Source organism: Colletotrichum godetiae, assembly GCF_030913485.1.
Source record: "Colletotrichum godetiae strain CBS 193.32 chromosome Unknown BDP55scaffold_77, whole genome shotgun sequence".
NCBI lineage: Eukaryota > Fungi > Ascomycota > Sordariomycetes > Glomerellales > Glomerellaceae > Colletotrichum > Colletotrichum godetiae.
Genome location: NW_026851325.1, coordinates 62,860 through 80,132, shown reverse-complemented (window position 1 = coordinate 80,132; position 17,273 = coordinate 62,860). Strand labels below are relative to the sequence as shown.

The following is a 17,273-nucleotide window of genomic DNA, read 5'->3' as shown; positions in this document are numbered from 1 at the left end:
AACCGGGCCGAAAAAGTTGCAACCTGTTCGTGGTTTTGATGTGCGCATTGCTCATCACCAACATCAACCCACTGTAACACGATACACACATCGCCAAGCTTGATTTGTCGAACTCGTCTATGTTACCTTCGAATTGGTTCTGCATCTGAAATGACTTCGCGGGGAAGTTTGGAGGTATAGGGAGAGAGCTCTATGATGTAGCAGCTTCAAGTCAAGTATTTCCATCGATAAAGACTCAACACCCGTCGTAAACCCGCGCCCCCGGTGACGTCGATCCCAACTCACCAACAGTCGATAAGTATCTGCACAGCAACGCTCTGATACCAGCATCCTGAAAATTCCCAGGGATTCTGATAAGGATGGTATTGCTTGCACGCCATTCGAGAATGGGGGTTGACGCAGTTCAGGGGCGTGAAATCGCGTACGAAGATAAAGTCGCATACGTTCAGGCGATTTTTAAATTACTTTAAACGGATGAAACCCGCGTATATTCTGGGACCTTGAAATGATGTAGATCAATTGAGTCTGAACACGGATACCACTTGCCCATTTTCCAGAATGACTGTAGAAGAGAAGAAACTCGACGTCGCCAGCGAAGCGGCCGTCCAGCCCACGTCTAGCAATGACGAGGGGGAGAGTGAGCCACAGACCCGGCAGTTGTCGAGGGCCCTAAAGGGTCGGCATATGCAGATGATTGCGATTGGTATGTCACTCGTCTCATACAACACCCAGAATCTGACTGGATGCTCTCCTCTCAGGAGGTTCTATCGGTGCAGGTCTTTTCGTCGGAACTGGAGGCGCTTTGAGGACAGGAGGTCCAGCTGCTCTGGTAAGTATCTCAACATCAACATTGTTAATTAATCCATTTGAGGTAGGGCTAAAAGGACAACAGCTTATAGGTTTCATCATCATTGGTTGTATGATGATGTGTACCGTTCAAGCTCTCGGAGAACTTGCAATCATCTACCCAGTCAACGGAGCCTTTTACGAATACGCTGTTCGCTTCATCGACCCAGCTTGGTAAGTTTCCTAGCTTAACAGAGAGGCCCAAGCCGATGTCTCACACCTTCCTCAGGGGCTTTGCCATGGGCTGGGAGTACTCCATCGGATGGATGGTCACCCTCCCCTTTGAAATCACAGCCGCCGGCATCACAATCGAGTTCTGGAAGAGTAGAGATGAAGTCAACCCCGGGGTGTGGTGCGCCGTCTTCATGTCTCTCTTGATCATCATCCAAGTATTTGGAGTCCGTGGATACGGCGAAGGGAAGTTCCCCTCACTTCAAAAGACTTGGAAATCCTTCTCTCTAACTAACTCTGAATGCAGTCGAATTCATCCTAGCCATCGTTAAGATCATCGCCTGCATCGGCTTCATCATCCTCGGCATCATAATCAACGCCGGAGGCGTACCCACAGACCCGAGGGGCTACATCGGCGCGCAATACTGGCACGATCCAGGCGCTTTCAGAAACGGATTCCAGGGGTTCTGCTCCGTCTTTGTGACCGCGGGTGAGACCCCATTCCCAACTCTATATCCTCCCAACCCAGTTCAAAGGGTGCAAGTCATCAGCTTCCGGGAACCTACCAGAACTGACAATTATCCTAGCCTTCTCCTTTGGCGGTACCGAAATGGTAGGCCTCGCCGCCGCCGAAGCCACAAACCCGCGCAGAACCCTCCCGAAAGCCACCCGCCAAGTCTTCTGGCGCATCACCCTCTTCTACATCCTCAACATCTTCATCATGGGCCTCATCGTTCCCTCGGACAGCGACGTCCTTCTCGGCGCCAGCGGCGCAAATACAAAGGCGTCCCCCTTTGTCCTGGCTGTCCAGCTTGCAGGAATCCAAATCCTTCCTCACATCATCAACGGGGGTACGTCCTAACCCCTGTCTCTTCCTCTCCAACTACCTCCCTCAGTTGTACCGCCGTGTTCGTACCTGACACTTCAAACAGTAATCACCTGCGCCGTCATCTCCGTCGCAAACAGCTGCACCTATGGCTCAACCCGCGTCCTCCAAGCCCTCGCCCAATCAGGCCGCGCCCCCGCCATCTTTGCCAAAATCGACAAGTCCGGCCGGCCTATCTACTGCGTCGCGCTCCAAGTCGCCTTCGGCTTCATCTCCTTCATCACCGTCGCCGCCGACAGCAAGACCGTCTTCAACTGGCTGCTCGCCGTCACGGGCCTCTCGGGCCAGTTTGCATACGCGAGCATCATGATTGCGCACATTCGGTTTCGCAAGGCGTGGAGGATGCAAGGGAGGAGTCTGGAGGAGATTCCGTGGAGGTCTGCGTTGGGGGTGGTGGGGAGTTATGTTGGTGTGTTTTTGGTTTGTTGTTCGCTTGCTGCGACGTTTTATTCTTCTCTCTTTGTAAGTCCCCTGTCTCCGCTTTTACAACTTGGGTAGTTCCCTTGCTAATTCTCGATAGCCTGTCGGAGGAAAGCCGAGCGCAGAATCATTCTTTCAGGGATACTTGGCTGCTCCTATCACCATCTCTCTCTTCTTGTTCTGGAAGGTCTATACTAAAGATTGGGGATTCGGTGTCGACTTGCACAGCGTTGATCTTGATATGGGAAGATGACCTGAGGAGGAGCTTGACGATGTCTACGAAGGGATGGAGAAGAAGACGAGCATGTGGAAGCGGGGCTTGTCGGTCATCTTTTAGGTTCAGTCAATGGTCCCCCACGATGATGTTCTAGAACTTCCACATCCTGGAAGGCTGGCTGGAACTTGGCTCAGGAACACTGATGCCTGAATTTGGAACAATGGCACAGCAATGAATATATATGTTCTTTGTATGAGCACAAACCTCGGCCCGTGCTCTGCTATAGGTGACCGCATGTGATTTCCCTTCCAGGGATCTGAGCGGCTTCATCGATAGGTGGCTCTGGAATCTAGAGGAGTTTGCTTTGCGCATCTGAGTGACTGAGTCTTCCTGCTTACAGCCTTGTCCTGACTCCAAAGTCCGACAAGTGCTGGTGGTGCTCAGACTGTCCCTATGCCAAACGACTGCCCAACAAAGGCTGTCATCCTTCTGAACCATTATCTGTCCGTGAGGCTTCTCCCACTTTCATATCCTGGATATGTTCTGTAACAGATGTGACTGTATCGCCGTCGAGATGATTGACCGTTGGGTGATGTTGATGATTGGCCAAGATCCTCAGTTTAACTGCAAGGGCCGTTCATCCGGACGGACTCATACTTCTTTCAAGAATGGCTCGAGCATCCACCTTCAGTGATAGAATCGTGAGAAAGGATCGCCTCATTTCTTGTGCTTGAGCAGACAGTGACGGCCCCACTTCCGCTTAAACTGCTCTGGGACAAACGGAAGGTTGGGCACGTAGAGGGCTCTGGCCAGAACAGGGGTGTTCTCTGCATCCAAGAAGGGGATACATTTGACAATCTCCCAGTTCTCCTCATCGGCGATGTAGTCAGGCTCGTTCGGAGGCAGGGGTGCAGTTCGTTCAGGGTACTGTGTGTCAACCATGAAACCACAGAATCGCTGGTCAACGTACTTGCCCATGTCCTCTTCATTTCTGTCGTTCATGCCATTTGTGGGCATCCAGGTACCGCTCCAGAAACCGAATCCAGTGCGAGCCTCAGAGAATTCACCAGGGAGCAGACCCCTGAACTCGGAGCGAACAAACTTTGCGTGCATATCGCGAGGCAGGAAGTAAGATGACGGGAAGCGATACCACTCCTTGCCGAAGCAGACGTTGTCGCCACGTACACCGAGGCCTTCTTGGCCACTGACACCAGCTCCAAGGGGTTTGTAAAGACTCAGCGGGGCGGAGTAGGCAGACCAAATGCCGTACACTCTAGACAGACTGATATCGAAGGACAGAAGCAGGGTAATCGTGACCAAGGATAGCTTGAGCTTGGCGGGGATCTTGCCAACGAGGGTCTTTGGATCGGAGTTGCCGAGTGCGGTGAGAACAATGTGCAGAGACATGGCTGCGTTCAGGGCAAGGAAGGGGTACGCAGGGTACATGAATCGCTCTTCCTTGTGAGGCTGAAGGGTGAAAATGCCGAGCCACAGGTAGAAAGGCGAGATGAAGACCAGTGCACGGAGGCCGGTTTGGAATCCCTGGCCAGAAGGGGAGATGATCTTCTGCAGCAAGAACAGAGGAAGGCAGACGAGCGCAAGCACGAACCAGATGTTGAAGTTCAGGGTCAGGTTACGAAAGTAAAAGGTCCAAGGTTCTGTGCCGTACAGTTCAGGCCCGCCGGATTCCGAGAAGATGTTGTACTTGACAATGTTCCAAGCTGCGACCTCGATTTTTTTGTAGAAAAAAGTGTTGATAACGCCGTCGAAGAACTAGCTAGCATTAGACTTTGGTTATTCCCAAAGGAACGAGTAGAAGGACTTACAAGAACGATGAGGCCCGCAACGACACCCCTCACCACACGCATGATAGCTTCGAGCAAGCGGTCCGTATCACTCAAGGCAGCGAAAAGAGCCTCCTCGATGAGGAATGGTGTGCAGAGTGCTGCGGCAAAGGGCCATCCCACGACCGCACCAACAGCAAACCAAAAGATGCCTTGAGCGGTCTTGAGACCACCCCGCCAGTTCATGAAGGACGAAGCACCCAGCATAGCCATGTACATGGCAAAGCTGGAGGGCAGGTACGCAGTGCTTGCATGAAAGTTTCCAGGGCTGAAGACGGTGGCCAGGATGAAAAACAGACCGATGCGCGCGTTGAGAGTGAGGCTAATGACACGGAAGAGAAGGGTCTGGCACAGGGCGCAGCTGAAAGCGAGTACGTAGCGGATGAAGAAGAACTCTCCGACCTGGTTATGGTCAGCAATTGGTCGCATATGATATCCCGTAGTGCCACGATGTACTTGCCTTGGTGGACTGTGGCATCAATCGGCGGATATTTCCAACCACGGCATGCAGAGCAACGTAGAGCCAGCTGCGGATGGCATAGGTGGGGGAATACTCCCACGTCTGCAAGCCATATCCGTGGGACAGGTAATGGGTCGGTTCATAGTAGTTGAATGTTTCATCGCAGTCTTGGATCGGAGCGTAGAGGGCAGAGATGATGTTGGCAACCAGGAAGCAGTAGAATGCCGTGATGGGCTCGATAGCGAAAGCGCTGGGGGGCCTGTTGAGAGTTGCTGTTAGTGGAGGGGTCTTGCCTAGTTTCCATGAAAACAGAGGCAAAGAAAGTGCGATAACTTACTTCTTTCGAGCATGTCCAGCTTCTGGATGGACAAACTCCCTTGGTCGAGGGGCTGCTTTGGGGGGCATCGTGGCTGATTGTGGTGTTGAGCAGTGCGCAAATCAACACGGCCGTCTGGTCGATGGACTGAGGTGAAGCCACGAAGCTGCAGCCCTCAACATTTCGAAAAGCTCGGGAGCTTGTAACGCCACAGCTTCCCCAAATGAGCAGGGGTTCTGGGGGCAGTAAGTGACATGGATATTAGCACTGTCCAAGAAGGTGTTGGTAAGCGGAGTATGTACAGTGTATGTAAGCAGGCGAAAAGCGGAGAATTGTCATTGGCCAAAGCTTTGTGGATTCGACGGAGCTACCGCCTGCAGCTGCCGCACAGACCAGGCGTGATGATGACGAAAAGAAACAAGCCGAAGATTGTGGCTTGACACCAGGCCAGGAAAGTCCGGAGCTAGCGCCAGGTGGTGATGAAAGAGTCTCGACACTCGAGTCTCCCGTCCAAGGCACAGCTGCGTCCTAAAGTTGACACGTAGGAAGGTAGGTAGGTATCTAGGGGATGGGGAATTTCGTACTGTTGGTGTCATAGTATCCCTGCCACATTTGTTCGTCATTGGAGGGAGCTCTGGCCATATCATTCCATTTTCTAATTATCGACCGCACATTGAGCGCAGAGACATGCGTGTACCACCAAGACGGCTCTCCCTTCTGCATTGCATGCACATGCTTTTTAGTGGCCTGGTGTTTGCTGATACTTCCTGCTTGAGCACGGATTTCCTCCCGTCGTCTCATCTTCACACTGACCTGACGGTTGGGTTCTCGCGGTCAGATCTTTCTCCTGTGCCGCCGTTGAAGACGGACGCGAAATTCCAAAACACTCGAAATGAAAAGAAACATTGAGCCTCTTTACATATGAGTGGCAGCGCTGATTCGCCATATCCTGTGTGTGACGTTGGGATGAGACGGGAATCAAAAGCCAGAGGGCCCTGTCTTTGCCTGCCTGTCATTTAAAATTTGGAGCAAATCCCACTCCCTCGCCCATGGCCGGAGTGCAGATCTGCCGCTTCTATGCCCAGGACCCTAGACTGGAATTTGGGGAATTTCGGATAGGTAGGATTCAAGAAACGAACCTACGGAAACGCAATACTGCGGAGTATTCGTAGCCACACAGAAAATAAGAACAGAAAATAAAATGAAAAAGAGGGACCAGCGACGGCAAGCAAAGAGGGAACCGACCAAAGGGAAGCACGAAGAAGGAAGCAGTGACGCACTGACGCACTGACCACCGCTTTCCTCAGCTGGTCTAGGCTCCATCTTCCCTCCACCCCCTCCGTCCAGCCACTCCAGTCCCCGCCGCCGCATCACTTCAACTTCTTGCGCATTCTGGCCAGCTTTCCCCAAAGTCAACCCAGCATCTGCATCTCCAAGAAAGTCCTCACACGACACAAAAACCACCAGCTCACCGTCGCAGCTTGCTTCTCTCCTACGACATAGCTATAAAGTACCAATTTCGACCGCTGTATCGATTATTCCACATACATCTGTTCCGCCCTTGAGAGCCGCTGCACTCAGAACACATCACGATGGCTCCCCCTCCGCCTGCCAACGTCCCTTTGACCCAGAGGCTTTTGCTTCTGGCCCAAACCCTGCAATGTACGTTGAATCCCGTCTTTTGCCTGTATGTCTCTGTCGTTGCAAATGGTTGCTAACAAATCTGGCAACAGTCGCTTGGTTCGCCGGGTATGTACAGACTATCCTCGTTTGACGCCTTGCCCCTCCCTGCAACCCGACGACCCGAGATACGCGGGTGGATATGCCCGATGGGCTTCCAATCAAGGATATTTATACGTGTTCTACCAGGCATTTACTGACAACTTGCTGCAGACACTTGTCGCTGATTTTCGCCGTTATCCGTTATGGCTTCTCCTACATCTCCTTCAACTACTACAGCCGTGTCGCCCGTTTCAGCTACAGACTCACCTTTTTGTCTGCTGCTCTGACCTACGGTATCGTCGTCTACAAGACTCTCCGCGCACGCAGCAAGGCTGGAGCCAAGGCTCCCCAGAGCCCTCTGGCCCTGATTGCCGATGAGAACGTTCAGTACCTTGGTGAGCTGCATCCTTGCCTTTTGATTGTGGGGGAATCGCTTCTTACTAACCCTGCGACCCCAGTCATGTCCCTGGTGTGGCTTCTGTCCCCCCAGTACCCCCTGGCCATGCTCCCTTACGCCATCTACTCGATCTTCCACGTCGCAACTTACACGCGCGCCAACGTGATCCCCACCATCACTCCTCCCAAGCCCGTCACGCCCGCTGCTGGTGCTTCCCCTAGCGGCAAGGCCCAGTATGCGAACAACCCGATCGCCGACAAGATTGGTGCCTTCGTCAAGGAGTACTACGATGCCTCCATGTCTGTCGTGTCCTCGCTCGAGATCCTTCTCTGGGTTCGCCTCCTTCTCTCTGCCATCACCTTTCAGCGCCGCTCCTGGATCTTGATTGCCATCTACACTGCGTTCCTCCGCGCTCGCTTCACTCAGAGCACCCACGTCCAGAACTCGCTCGCTCTTCTCGAGTCTCGTGTCGACTCCGCTGTCGGTAACCAGGGCACTCCCCCTGCCGCCCGCCAGGCTTGGGAGACTGTCAAGGGAGGTGCGCGCCAATTCTACGCCTATACTGATCCCAACCGCTACCTCAGCGGCACCACCGTCCCCAAGAAGACCTCGTAAAGCATTGACGAGATAGGCAAAACGATTCAAAGCCACGAATGCCTTCAAGGGTGTAATATCGCAAGCCTTACTCGAGATGAGGCTGTTTGTCTAGCGACTCCGCCGTTGCGACGAGTCAGGTTGTAAGCCAACCACGATAAGAGTGTTTCTCGGCAGGGGATGAAGAAAGGAAGAAATTTATAAGGAGAGTATACGGTCGCAAAGGAAAAGAAATGAGCGGGAGGTTTTATGGCCGGCCAAGGTTCACACGGTGTTTCGCCGGTAATTCAGGTTATTGTAGTGTAGGCGAGTTTGGGGCCTGGACGTTACCGGGTTGCTCTCTGCATCGCACGATGATTTCAGGTTTCCCGATTGCTCATTGGCTCCGGCCTTTGTTTGTTAGTTTTTGTTTGAGCAGTAAATCCAAATTCGCATGACTACACAATTACTTTCTTCGCTTTCCTTTAGATATTTGCGGTTTCCGTTGTCATCGTCGCTAGAGAAGCCAACAGCTCAAGTCAAGGGCTGAGCACATGCTGCCAAGAAGCCGGCGCGGGCGACGGCACTAGCCACACCCGAAGTGGCGTAGCTCGGCAGCTATTCCCCGGTTCACCCCACCACGAATGACGTCGCCCTCCCTATTCGGAGGCCGACGTCAAGGCTCACTTCCCGCACGCGACCAAGGCGCAGCTACGACACAGCAGACCGTCATGAGGGAGGACGCCTTGGTTGTACTTCCCTGATCGCCCATTTATACTACACGCACTGCAACAGTCCCCTTTTCCTTGGCGCCCGTTCGTCCTAAACCTTGCTGCATCAAGAAGATTTGTCTCCATCATGGCTTCTTTACTTCGTCAGATCGTTGCGGGACCTCGAGCACGGCACGCTGAGTCGGACCTGGACCTTTGCTATGTCACCAACAATATCATTGCAACGTATGAAGTCCTCGGACACCAAAACATCAAGCAACAAAGAAAAAGCTAACTTTCTTTTACGTAGATCGGGTCCATCTGGTACATATCCCCAAAGAGCTTACCGAAACCCGCTCGATCGGCTCGTAACTTTCCTCGACTCGAAGCACAAGGACCAGTGGGCGATATGGGAGTTCCGCGCAGAGGGCACAGGGTACCCGGACGAGGAGGTCTACGGCCGTGTGCGACATTACCCGTGGCCTGATCACCACCCGCCTCCGTTCCGCCTGATTCCCATGATCATGGCCAGCATGCGGAACTGGCTTCAGGGAGGCGATCTCGAGCCAGACAATGTTGCCGTTAGTGCTGCTGGCAAGACTGCCGAGGGTGACGACAAGAGAGTTGTGGTGGTTCACTGCAAGGCTGGCAAGGGCAGGAGTGGAACGGTGTCTTGCAGCTACCTCATCTCCGAATGCGGGTGGAAGCCGGAGGAAGCTCTTACGAGGTTCACGGAGAGGAGAATGCGGCCCAAGTTTGGAGCGGGTATCTCAATTCCTAGCCAACTTCGAACGATTACGTACGTCGACAGGTGGACTCGAGGTGGGAAGAAATATGTTGACCGGGCCATCGAAATCATGGAGGTCCATGTCTGGGGTCTGCGAAGTGGTGTAAAGTTCGACGTCGAAGGTTTCGCGGAGGAGGGGAAGAAGATCAAGGTCTTTCACACTTTCAAGAAGAGTGAGAGGATCGTCGTCCAGGGCGATACACCAAGCGGAGGCGGAGTTGGGTCTATGGTATCCGACCTCGCCAGCGTCAGTGTCAAACCTACGGAGAAGGCTCCCGCCGCGGCGCCTTTGTCGGAACCTACCAACACGAACAATGCAAAGAAGAGCAGCTCAGACAAGGAGGCTTCCGGACCTAAGCAGGATGATGCTACGCCTTCTCGTAGCGAGTCAAAGAAGCTACGCAATGCAAAGACGACATCCTTGATCCACACACCCGAGCCGAGCGCGGCTCAGAAGAGGAGCGATACGGATGCTGCGCTGGCAGAACAGTCGAGCACACCACCCCAAGGGAAGTCAAATGGTGGGGAAGACGGTGAGCCCGGCGGTATGGCCGTCATCCTCAAGCCGACGGAGCCTATTCACATTCCCAATAGCGATGTCAACATCTCTGTGGAGCGTCGTAACCGTACTTCATCCTCAATGGGCCTGACGATGGTGACCGCCGTCGCTCACGTCTGGTTCAACGTCTTCTTTGAGGGCAACGGCCCGGAGCAAGACGGCAAGGCTGACGCCAGCGGTGTCTTTGAAATTAGCTGGGATGCCATGGATGGTATCAAGGGCTCCAGCCGTAAGGGCTCACGGGCCTTTGATAAGATTGCCGTTGTCTGGCGCGTGGCAGACTCGCAGCGGGCTGAAGATGGTGGCGACGAGGTCATTTCACCAACGGCTGGTGAGATCATCAAAGAGCCTTCATCTGGTTCGCCCGTGCCACAGATGAAGGCTGCCGACTGGAAGGGTCATAACAAGGAGGACCCTGTCGCCGAGAAGCACCTCGGGTTGAGAAACGAGAGTCCCGAGAGCGCGGACGTGAGCCGAGCGAGCAGCGTCAAGGATGATGCGGGCGTTCTGAACGGCGGCAAGGATGGTAATGATACAGATTCGATGGAGGGTGTTAAGACTAGTGGTCCGTTTGGGGAGGAGCAGCTTGATGCTGAGGATGTTGACGTGAAGAAGGTTGAGAAGCAGGTTGGGGGAAGCTTGAACAAGCAAGCGGAGGCTGCGGAGCCTGGACCTGAGTTGTTGGACTCTCCTGACACTGCGAGCGGGACGACGGCGATTGGAAGCACCGAGGTGAAGAAGTGAGCCACGCCGCGTGAGTGCTGGCTACGGCGCTTATGTAGAGCGTTGTTGTTTCATGTATGTATATGTAGGGTTATTGATACCATGATGTGGTGGAGAATGGCTATAGACGATTAATTCCATTCATGAACTTGCTCACTGGCTATGTTCTTGCCAACAAAACTCAAATTCGCGGATTCCACGGCTGTGATTTCCCATTCTTGAGGTCCTGCCGTGGATAACTGCCAATTGACTTCTCAGGATGAGGCTGCCCACACCTTCGCTAACTTCCTCGCCGGCGTCTCTCGAGGACCGCAACCGATTCGGCAGTCGCATCCTCCGCAAGGGTACGTCAACCCGCATATCTGCCTCCCCGAGGCTCAACATGATGATCCAGAGGCGGAGAACGAACGAGAAGAGGTTCGACGCAGGCGCGAGTCAGACTAGAAACATGCCACGTCAAGCAGGCTGAGTATCTGTATTACCCCGAAATTGCACTTTCTCTTAGGTATGCAAGTTCGACCAATGATGCCGCGATGTGGACCTTCCTCGACTACGGCTGAACCCCCTCTGTTTTCTCGGGTGACTGCACCTCTTAGCTATGCACTTCTCTTTCCTTTCTTGCTCAAAAGTAGAGCCTGACCTTTACCAAGTTGAGCCCCGTCTCACCCCCCGCTCTCCATCCTGTCACAGTACGGTATTTCTGTCGTGCTTCGACTTCCCACGAGATCACGAGTAACTGAAGATCACCATGGTCCATGGCCAAGGGTCTCGCAGTCTTTGGCGGCGTCGCTGCATCGATGTAGTTGGCGGGGACCGCTGCCAAGGGCCTTATTGATGCAGTCAAGCTCGCCAAGCAACTCCGCGAGATACCGAAGAAGACTGCGATCCAGCTTGAGGACGTCGAGAGATCCACCAATCGCGTTGAATTTCGCTGCTGTGTTTCGTTGAGGAATGAACGCTACAGTCCAACCTTGTTCAATTTCGTAGAAAGTCATTGCATCAAACGCCTAATCTTGTGGATTACTCCGTCTCAGAACGACACCGTTTCTAGATCTTCCTAGAGGCCTAGTCCAACTCTTTGCCAATCTTATCAAACTCGCGACGCCACTCAGCGACCTTCTCGACCTTCTTGAAGGGGTCAAGGTTCATAGCCTCACTGTCGACGTACACGCTCTCTCCAAGAGTGAGCTCGCCTCGGCCGACAAACTTGCCCAGCTCAAAGCTCGCATACTTCGAGCTGGCACTGGAACGGTCGCCATCTTCCCAAACTCCAACCTTGAAAGTTGCACCCGGCCGGAAGAAAAAGCTGGACCCTTTGGCGGCGCCACTCCGCGTTCCACTGTTGACGATCCTTGCCGAAGTGTGGGGTTTGTTGGACTCATCTTCCTTGTGCACCTGGGAGGCATTGTATTCGTTGCCGCTAGCGGATTTTCCGTTGCTGGAGTTTCCCTTCCCGCTGCTGTTGTTGTTCCTGTTCTCGTTGCCGCAGTCACGGCAGTCGGCATCATTTGCGGAACCGTGCCTTTGAGAACCGTAGCCTTGAGAACCATACTCCGGGGCACCGTACCCCTTGGGCTGGGAACCGTTGTCCTTGGTTGACACTGAGAAAGACATGCCAGGAACACCAATTTTGAAGGCTTCTTTGGAAGAAGTGCTCTTGTAGTTCTGCGGCTCGGGCATCTTTCCGCTTTCTTTAGCGGTGTCCCCATGGTAGAAATCTTCTTGAGGAATGATGGCAGCATTCTTGCTGCAGATCTCAATGTTAGTCGGGAATGGCTGCATGGGCGCCTCGCGAACGTCCTCAATGAGAAGCACCAAGGGCTTCTTCCAGATTGAATCATCTATCTTCTTGTAGAAGTTGAGCTTACAGCGGCCGGCAGAAAGCTGCGTGTTGGGTGCTCGGGTGATGACGTGGTCAATATTGGCTTCGTTTGCTGTGGTATGGTGAGCGGACGAACGGAACCCAAATTGACATCGTGACTGTACTTACGAGTCCCGTATAGGTAAAATGGCAAGAAGGTATCCGGATACTTATCGAGACGATACTTCGAGTTCAATGGACGGCTGACGACGGTCTGGCCCAATTGAACACAAACGTCTTGGAGGATGATGCCGCTACAACTGTCAGGGTAATCCATTCCTGGCAAGGTATGTGCCAAAAGGTGTCAGACTGAACTTACGACTCCTTTGTCATGATCTGCCCATCAAAGTGTCCCTTGGCTTCGATGACATCCTTGGCCATTACCTTGCGCTGTGTCACGAGCAGCATCGGCTCGGTCGGGTTTGACTTCTTCAATTCAATGTACTTGGCCTTTGACTTCTCATCAAAGCTCGCGTTGACGATGAGCTGCTGTCGATGGTTTGCCACATGGAACATGGGTAGATGGATCAAGTATATCTCCTCTGTGCCCTGGATGAGGAAGCTATGGAAGTCCGGGGCCGGGGTGTTACGCTTACGAACGGTCTGTAAAAGAATATCAGAAAGTGGAGCAAAGCGAGTGTGAATCGTCAAAGAACAAACCTCAGTCTCCTTCGCAACGATATTATAGAAGATATCGGCGAGCTGATTTGTGAAGTTGCCATCAGTAGGGAAAGGAGACATGACGACGTTTCGCAACACCATCAAGTCTAGGGAACTCTGCTCCAAGCCCAGTCGCTTGACGTAATTCGCCTTGCATTCTCCATACAGCTCGTCAGAGAATTCGGTCGAGGTCAAGAAAAGAGGAATCTTGGTGGGATCATCGTCTGGGCTGTCAACGGAAAGAGCCTCAATGACTCTTTGCATAAGGTAGTTGGCTTCTTCGATATCATCATTCAAACGCCCATCCTCGTATCGGAAGTTCAATGCAAATGCATTGATGTTGAGGTCTGAACCCAAGCTTCTCAGGAGTTTCATGAGCTTTCCGTCATCTGGATTCTCTCTGTCTGCGGCAATGATGGCGGCGTTCGTCTTCTTGACAATGTGTTCCCGGATAAGCGCCTTTTCGGCCTCGATCTTCTCTTCAGTTGGATTTGGCTCAAGTTCAGATGGGAGCATGTTGAAAGGCACGCAGACGAAAGGGCTTTCGGCGTCTGTCAACGCTGCCCATTCCGCAGAGAGCTTAAACGAGTATTAGCATCAGGCACCGAAGGGAAGCACTGCAAACCCCCATAAGGAGCGAGAGCAGTGAGTAAGACTTACCCTGCTGCAAGTCCAAGTGACTTCTCCAAGCAAGGCACCATAGCCCTTTGAATCAAGACCAATTGTCCTGTTGGACAACCATGTCGAGACCGCAGAGGCACCGGGTTTACTGCAATGGATTCACATGGTTATTTTCGTTTCGGTTACTAATGGAACTCTTCGAATAGACTGACCTTCCCTCGACACCGTAAATGCCAATACTGGTGACCGAGCCTCGCGACAAATAAGGACTTGTCCAAGTGACCAAAAATCTCATACGATTGTCACGGTAACAAAGGCCGCCGGCCGGGTAGGGGATGTAGCCCGCTTTATGGGGATCAACGGTGATGGAGTCGGCAAAGCGCATGGCGAACAGATCATCCTGAGTCTGGGCGCGAAGTGTCGCATCCGGCACGAAGCCATCGGCCGCACCCATGTCAGTGGGGAGATTCATGACATCTCCAGGCCGATAGTCCTTAGGCAGCATGGAACAGAAATACCCACCTAGAACGAAGTTAGCGCATCCATTCCCTCAAAGCGCCGAGTTGGAAAAGCTCGGAACACCTACCCCAGGCAGCGTCAGCGTGAACCAGGAAAGACAGTCCTTTGGCTTGGAATTGCTTGCGTAGGGCGAGAACACCACTGAGAGAGTCCACAGCACCCTCTTGAGGAACAGAGTTAGCTTTTTATCAATTCAATCTCCTCAGTCAGCTCTGCCTCACCTTCCGTGGAACCTATGATAGCAACCACTGCATATACGGGCTGTCCTTTGTCGAGACTCTCCTGCAGTTTCTTCTCCAACAAGCCTAAATCCAGACGCGCTCCCGCATCAACTGGGATGCCAATGACATTGTCGGAACCCAAGCCACTAATTGCTGTCATGTTTGAATGCTGTCAGACCTCAATCAGTCCCTTGAAGGAGAGGGGCATGTACTCACCCGCACCCTTGGGCCAAGAGTAGTGTCGGGTGTTCGACAGCATGTACTGGCCTGGTAAATCGATTCCAAACTCTCTTTCTAGCTCATCCTTACCAGTGGATTGAATTGTGAACTTCTTCATCACATCAGAAATGAATGCGTTCGACACCCCATGCTCCTGATAGAGTCGATCAGGGAGATCAAGAATGTCAGATGGCTTCAGGTTGAGCAGATCCCAAGTTGATAGATCAGTGAACAACTTGGTCTCTCCCTTGCAGGTCTCGACTTTAAAGGCCTCCGACAAGAAGTTGAGTGCCTCACCATTTCCAAAGGCCTTGCGAAGCGAAAGGGGATAGAACTTCAGGTTACGAGCTGAGAAGGTATGAGTACTCGACATCATAAGGTATAAGGTAACACATACCAACCCTGAAAACCAATTGTTAGTGCATGACAGTATTTGGAGGACTCAAGTATCCTACCACATGGATTCCAGATTGGCAACGGTGCCGTCACAAGTGACATGGCCCCAGGAAGTAGGAGCTTCGGTATTGTCCTCATTGATGTTGTAGCCGAAGAGATCACATAGCTGCTCGCCTACTTCAATCTCTGCCAAGGTCGATAGCGGACTGGCTTCGAACGCGACGTTGTTTGGATTGTAAAGCATCGTCATGAAGTATCCCAGCATTGAAGCCATGCTCAGGTCAGTGCACCTAAGTTGATCAGTTCAAGAACAGCATGATGATATAAGAAAAGCACTTACATGTGAGCTTCATAGCGAGGGGACCAGAATGGTATGCTAGACTTGCCCAAAATGTTGGAGGCCATTTGAACGGCATTCTTGAGCTTGTCCATGGAATTGCGGAAAGCAGGCGTGTTCTGTGTCTGCTCATCGATGAAAATCTACTCTGTATGAGCACAAAGACCGTTTGGAAATTAGTGCGGGTTGAAATTTCATGAAACATACTCCATCTTCAGGGTAGTAATTCTTTCGCGCAGCCTCAAGCTCATCCAAGATAAGATTGATGTTTTTCCTGAAATAAGGAAGGTTCTCAGCTTGAGGACCAATGAAGTATGATGAAATTATCTGATGAGACTCATCCTCATAAGTGGCCTTGGTATTGTAGGCTGTATTCTTGGAAGCCATGATGGGATAGCAGGAGTTGGATGGTCGATAGCTTTCAGTGGTGAGCTGCGTGCAGTTTTTTCGCAAATTACGGCAAGAGTAGTAGTCTTATAAATACATTTCGGTTCCAATTCTCCCCAGTACCTAGCTGTCTCATAACTCTCACAATAACCTCTTTCGACTATCCAACAGTCAAATTAGTGGCCCGATGATACTGCATCTCTCAACTAATCGGTGACTACTGACGGAATGACAAGACGCAGGTTGGCGATCAACAACCATATTGTCCTGCTAAAATCTTCGTGCATACATCCGTAGTCATACCAAATCTGAATCGGGGGTCTTGATCGGCCAGGTCTCGCATGGTGCGGGTTTCAATATACCCCTCACGGGAATGCTTCCCACATACTCACCGGTCTCCCGCTCCGCCTTAGCGAGGTTCTGATTGACTGGAGAATGGCTTTCCATGCACAACGGCATCGAATTATTATGAGAGTTTCGGAGGACGCTCAATTTTCATGCATACCGTGCTGCCGTACGAGGTTAGCTCCGGGCGGGCTCTCCTCAAACTCGCAGCGGGAGCATGCGTGTCTCACGTAGCCGCTGCCTAACATAGGAGAGACAAGCAATGGCTGCAACCCTCGTGTGAGTGAGTAATTACCGGACACAAAGCTATTTGATCACTGCTACACTTCCTGGAAAGGGGGTGATAGGATGAGACTACCAATGCACCTCAACTTTGGGCTGAAAAGGGTTGATCCGGATCGAAAACCGATGTCAAACAATATTAGCCAACCCTATGAGGGTAAGGTGGATGGTTTATACGTCAAATGAGACAAAGATGTAATGTCCGCTGAAATGGACGGCATCAAATTTGACGAGGGGTCAAAGGTAGTCATGACAAACATGCTCAGAAGTTGATGGATTTTCCAGGAAGTCCAAATACGTATACCTACTTCGATCGGGTGTGATCCGGACTTACCACCGCCGTCCCGGGGAGATCGCTCCCAGAGTGGTACTGGGCACACAGACTGCTCGGCTACACCCGCATGCATTAGACTAACTAGATCGAGCTGGCTGCAGGAGAGGAGGGGGTCGGGCTTGGCAGTCCACCTGTTGTAGACTGTTGACTCTCGAGCTTGAGCGGTACACTCTCAAGGGGGTAAGGCAATAGGTTTCCGCTTAATACCTTGGCTCTACTTCTATAGCTCCTACTACTGCCCTCATTACTACCACTATAGTTATTATTGTTGCCTATTTCTTAGTATTTCTATAGAAAATAAACTTTAGATAATGCAATATAGAAGTAGTAATAGCGATAGTAACAAGGATAGGAGCGGTTATTTGGAGGTAGCTAGTCGGTCGCTGAGCGGCAGCTCATTTTGTCACCCACTTGCCTCTCAGATGGAGTCGCACTATTCAGAGACAGTGTGACAGGCCAA

General features: G+C 52.1%; 5 protein-coding genes across 5 annotated transcripts; 3 read left to right on the top strand and 2 right to left on the bottom strand.

Annotated features, from left to right (window-relative positions):
* Positions 1-558: 558 nt before the first annotated feature.
* On the top strand, positions 559-2,633 carry BDP55DRAFT_759147 (amino acid permease/ SLC12A domain-containing protein; the record flags this gene model as incomplete). Its single annotated transcript, XM_060580822.1, has 8 exons — positions 559-703; positions 759-829; positions 893-1,020; positions 1,076-1,248; positions 1,325-1,507; positions 1,605-1,868; positions 1,950-2,365; positions 2,424-2,633. 8 exons carry the CDS (start codon positions 559-561, stop codon positions 2,574-2,576), a joined length of 1,533 nt encoding a protein of 510 aa, XP_060422963.1. The 3' UTR covers positions 2,577-2,633.
* Positions 2,634-3,257: 624 nt separating this feature from the next.
* Positions 3,258-5,249, bottom strand: BDP55DRAFT_698526 (Alg9-like mannosyltransferase; the record flags this gene model as incomplete). The annotated part of the gene is made up of 4 exons (XM_060577785.1): positions 3,258-4,313; positions 4,367-4,779; positions 4,841-5,103; positions 5,182-5,249. The coding sequence occupies 4 exons, from the start codon at positions 5,247-5,249 to the stop codon at positions 3,258-3,260; spliced, it is 1,800 nt and encodes a 599-aa protein (XP_060422962.1).
* Positions 5,250-6,799: 1,550 nt separating this feature from the next.
* BDP55DRAFT_683314 (endoplasmic reticulum protein) lies at positions 6,800-8,324 on the top strand. The gene is made up of 2 exons (XM_060576330.1): positions 6,800-7,277; positions 7,341-8,324. Exons 1-2 carry the CDS (start codon positions 6,983-6,985, stop codon positions 7,892-7,894), a joined length of 849 nt encoding a protein of 282 aa, XP_060422961.1. The 5' UTR covers positions 6,800-6,982; the 3' UTR covers positions 7,895-8,324.
* BDP55DRAFT_683313 (dual specificity phosphatase) lies at positions 8,325-10,855 on the top strand. The gene is made up of 2 exons (XM_060576329.1): positions 8,325-8,808; positions 8,873-10,855. Exons 1-2 carry the CDS (start codon positions 8,711-8,713, stop codon positions 10,650-10,652), a joined length of 1,878 nt encoding a protein of 625 aa, XP_060422960.1. The 5' UTR covers positions 8,325-8,710; the 3' UTR covers positions 10,653-10,855.
* Positions 10,856-11,320: 465 nt separating this feature from the next.
* Positions 11,321-15,533, bottom strand: BDP55DRAFT_622332 (pyridoxal phosphate-dependent transferase; the record flags this gene model as incomplete). Its single annotated transcript, XM_060571363.1, has 11 exons — positions 11,321-12,575; positions 12,635-12,746; positions 12,812-13,095; positions 13,153-13,731; positions 13,813-13,921; positions 13,986-14,295; positions 14,360-14,455; positions 14,514-14,666; positions 14,730-15,097; positions 15,191-15,418; positions 15,469-15,533. The coding sequence occupies 11 exons, from the start codon at positions 15,531-15,533 to the stop codon at positions 11,697-11,699; spliced, it is 3,183 nt and encodes a 1,060-aa protein (XP_060422959.1). The 3' UTR covers positions 11,321-11,696.
* Positions 15,534-17,273: the final 1,740 nt, after the last annotated feature.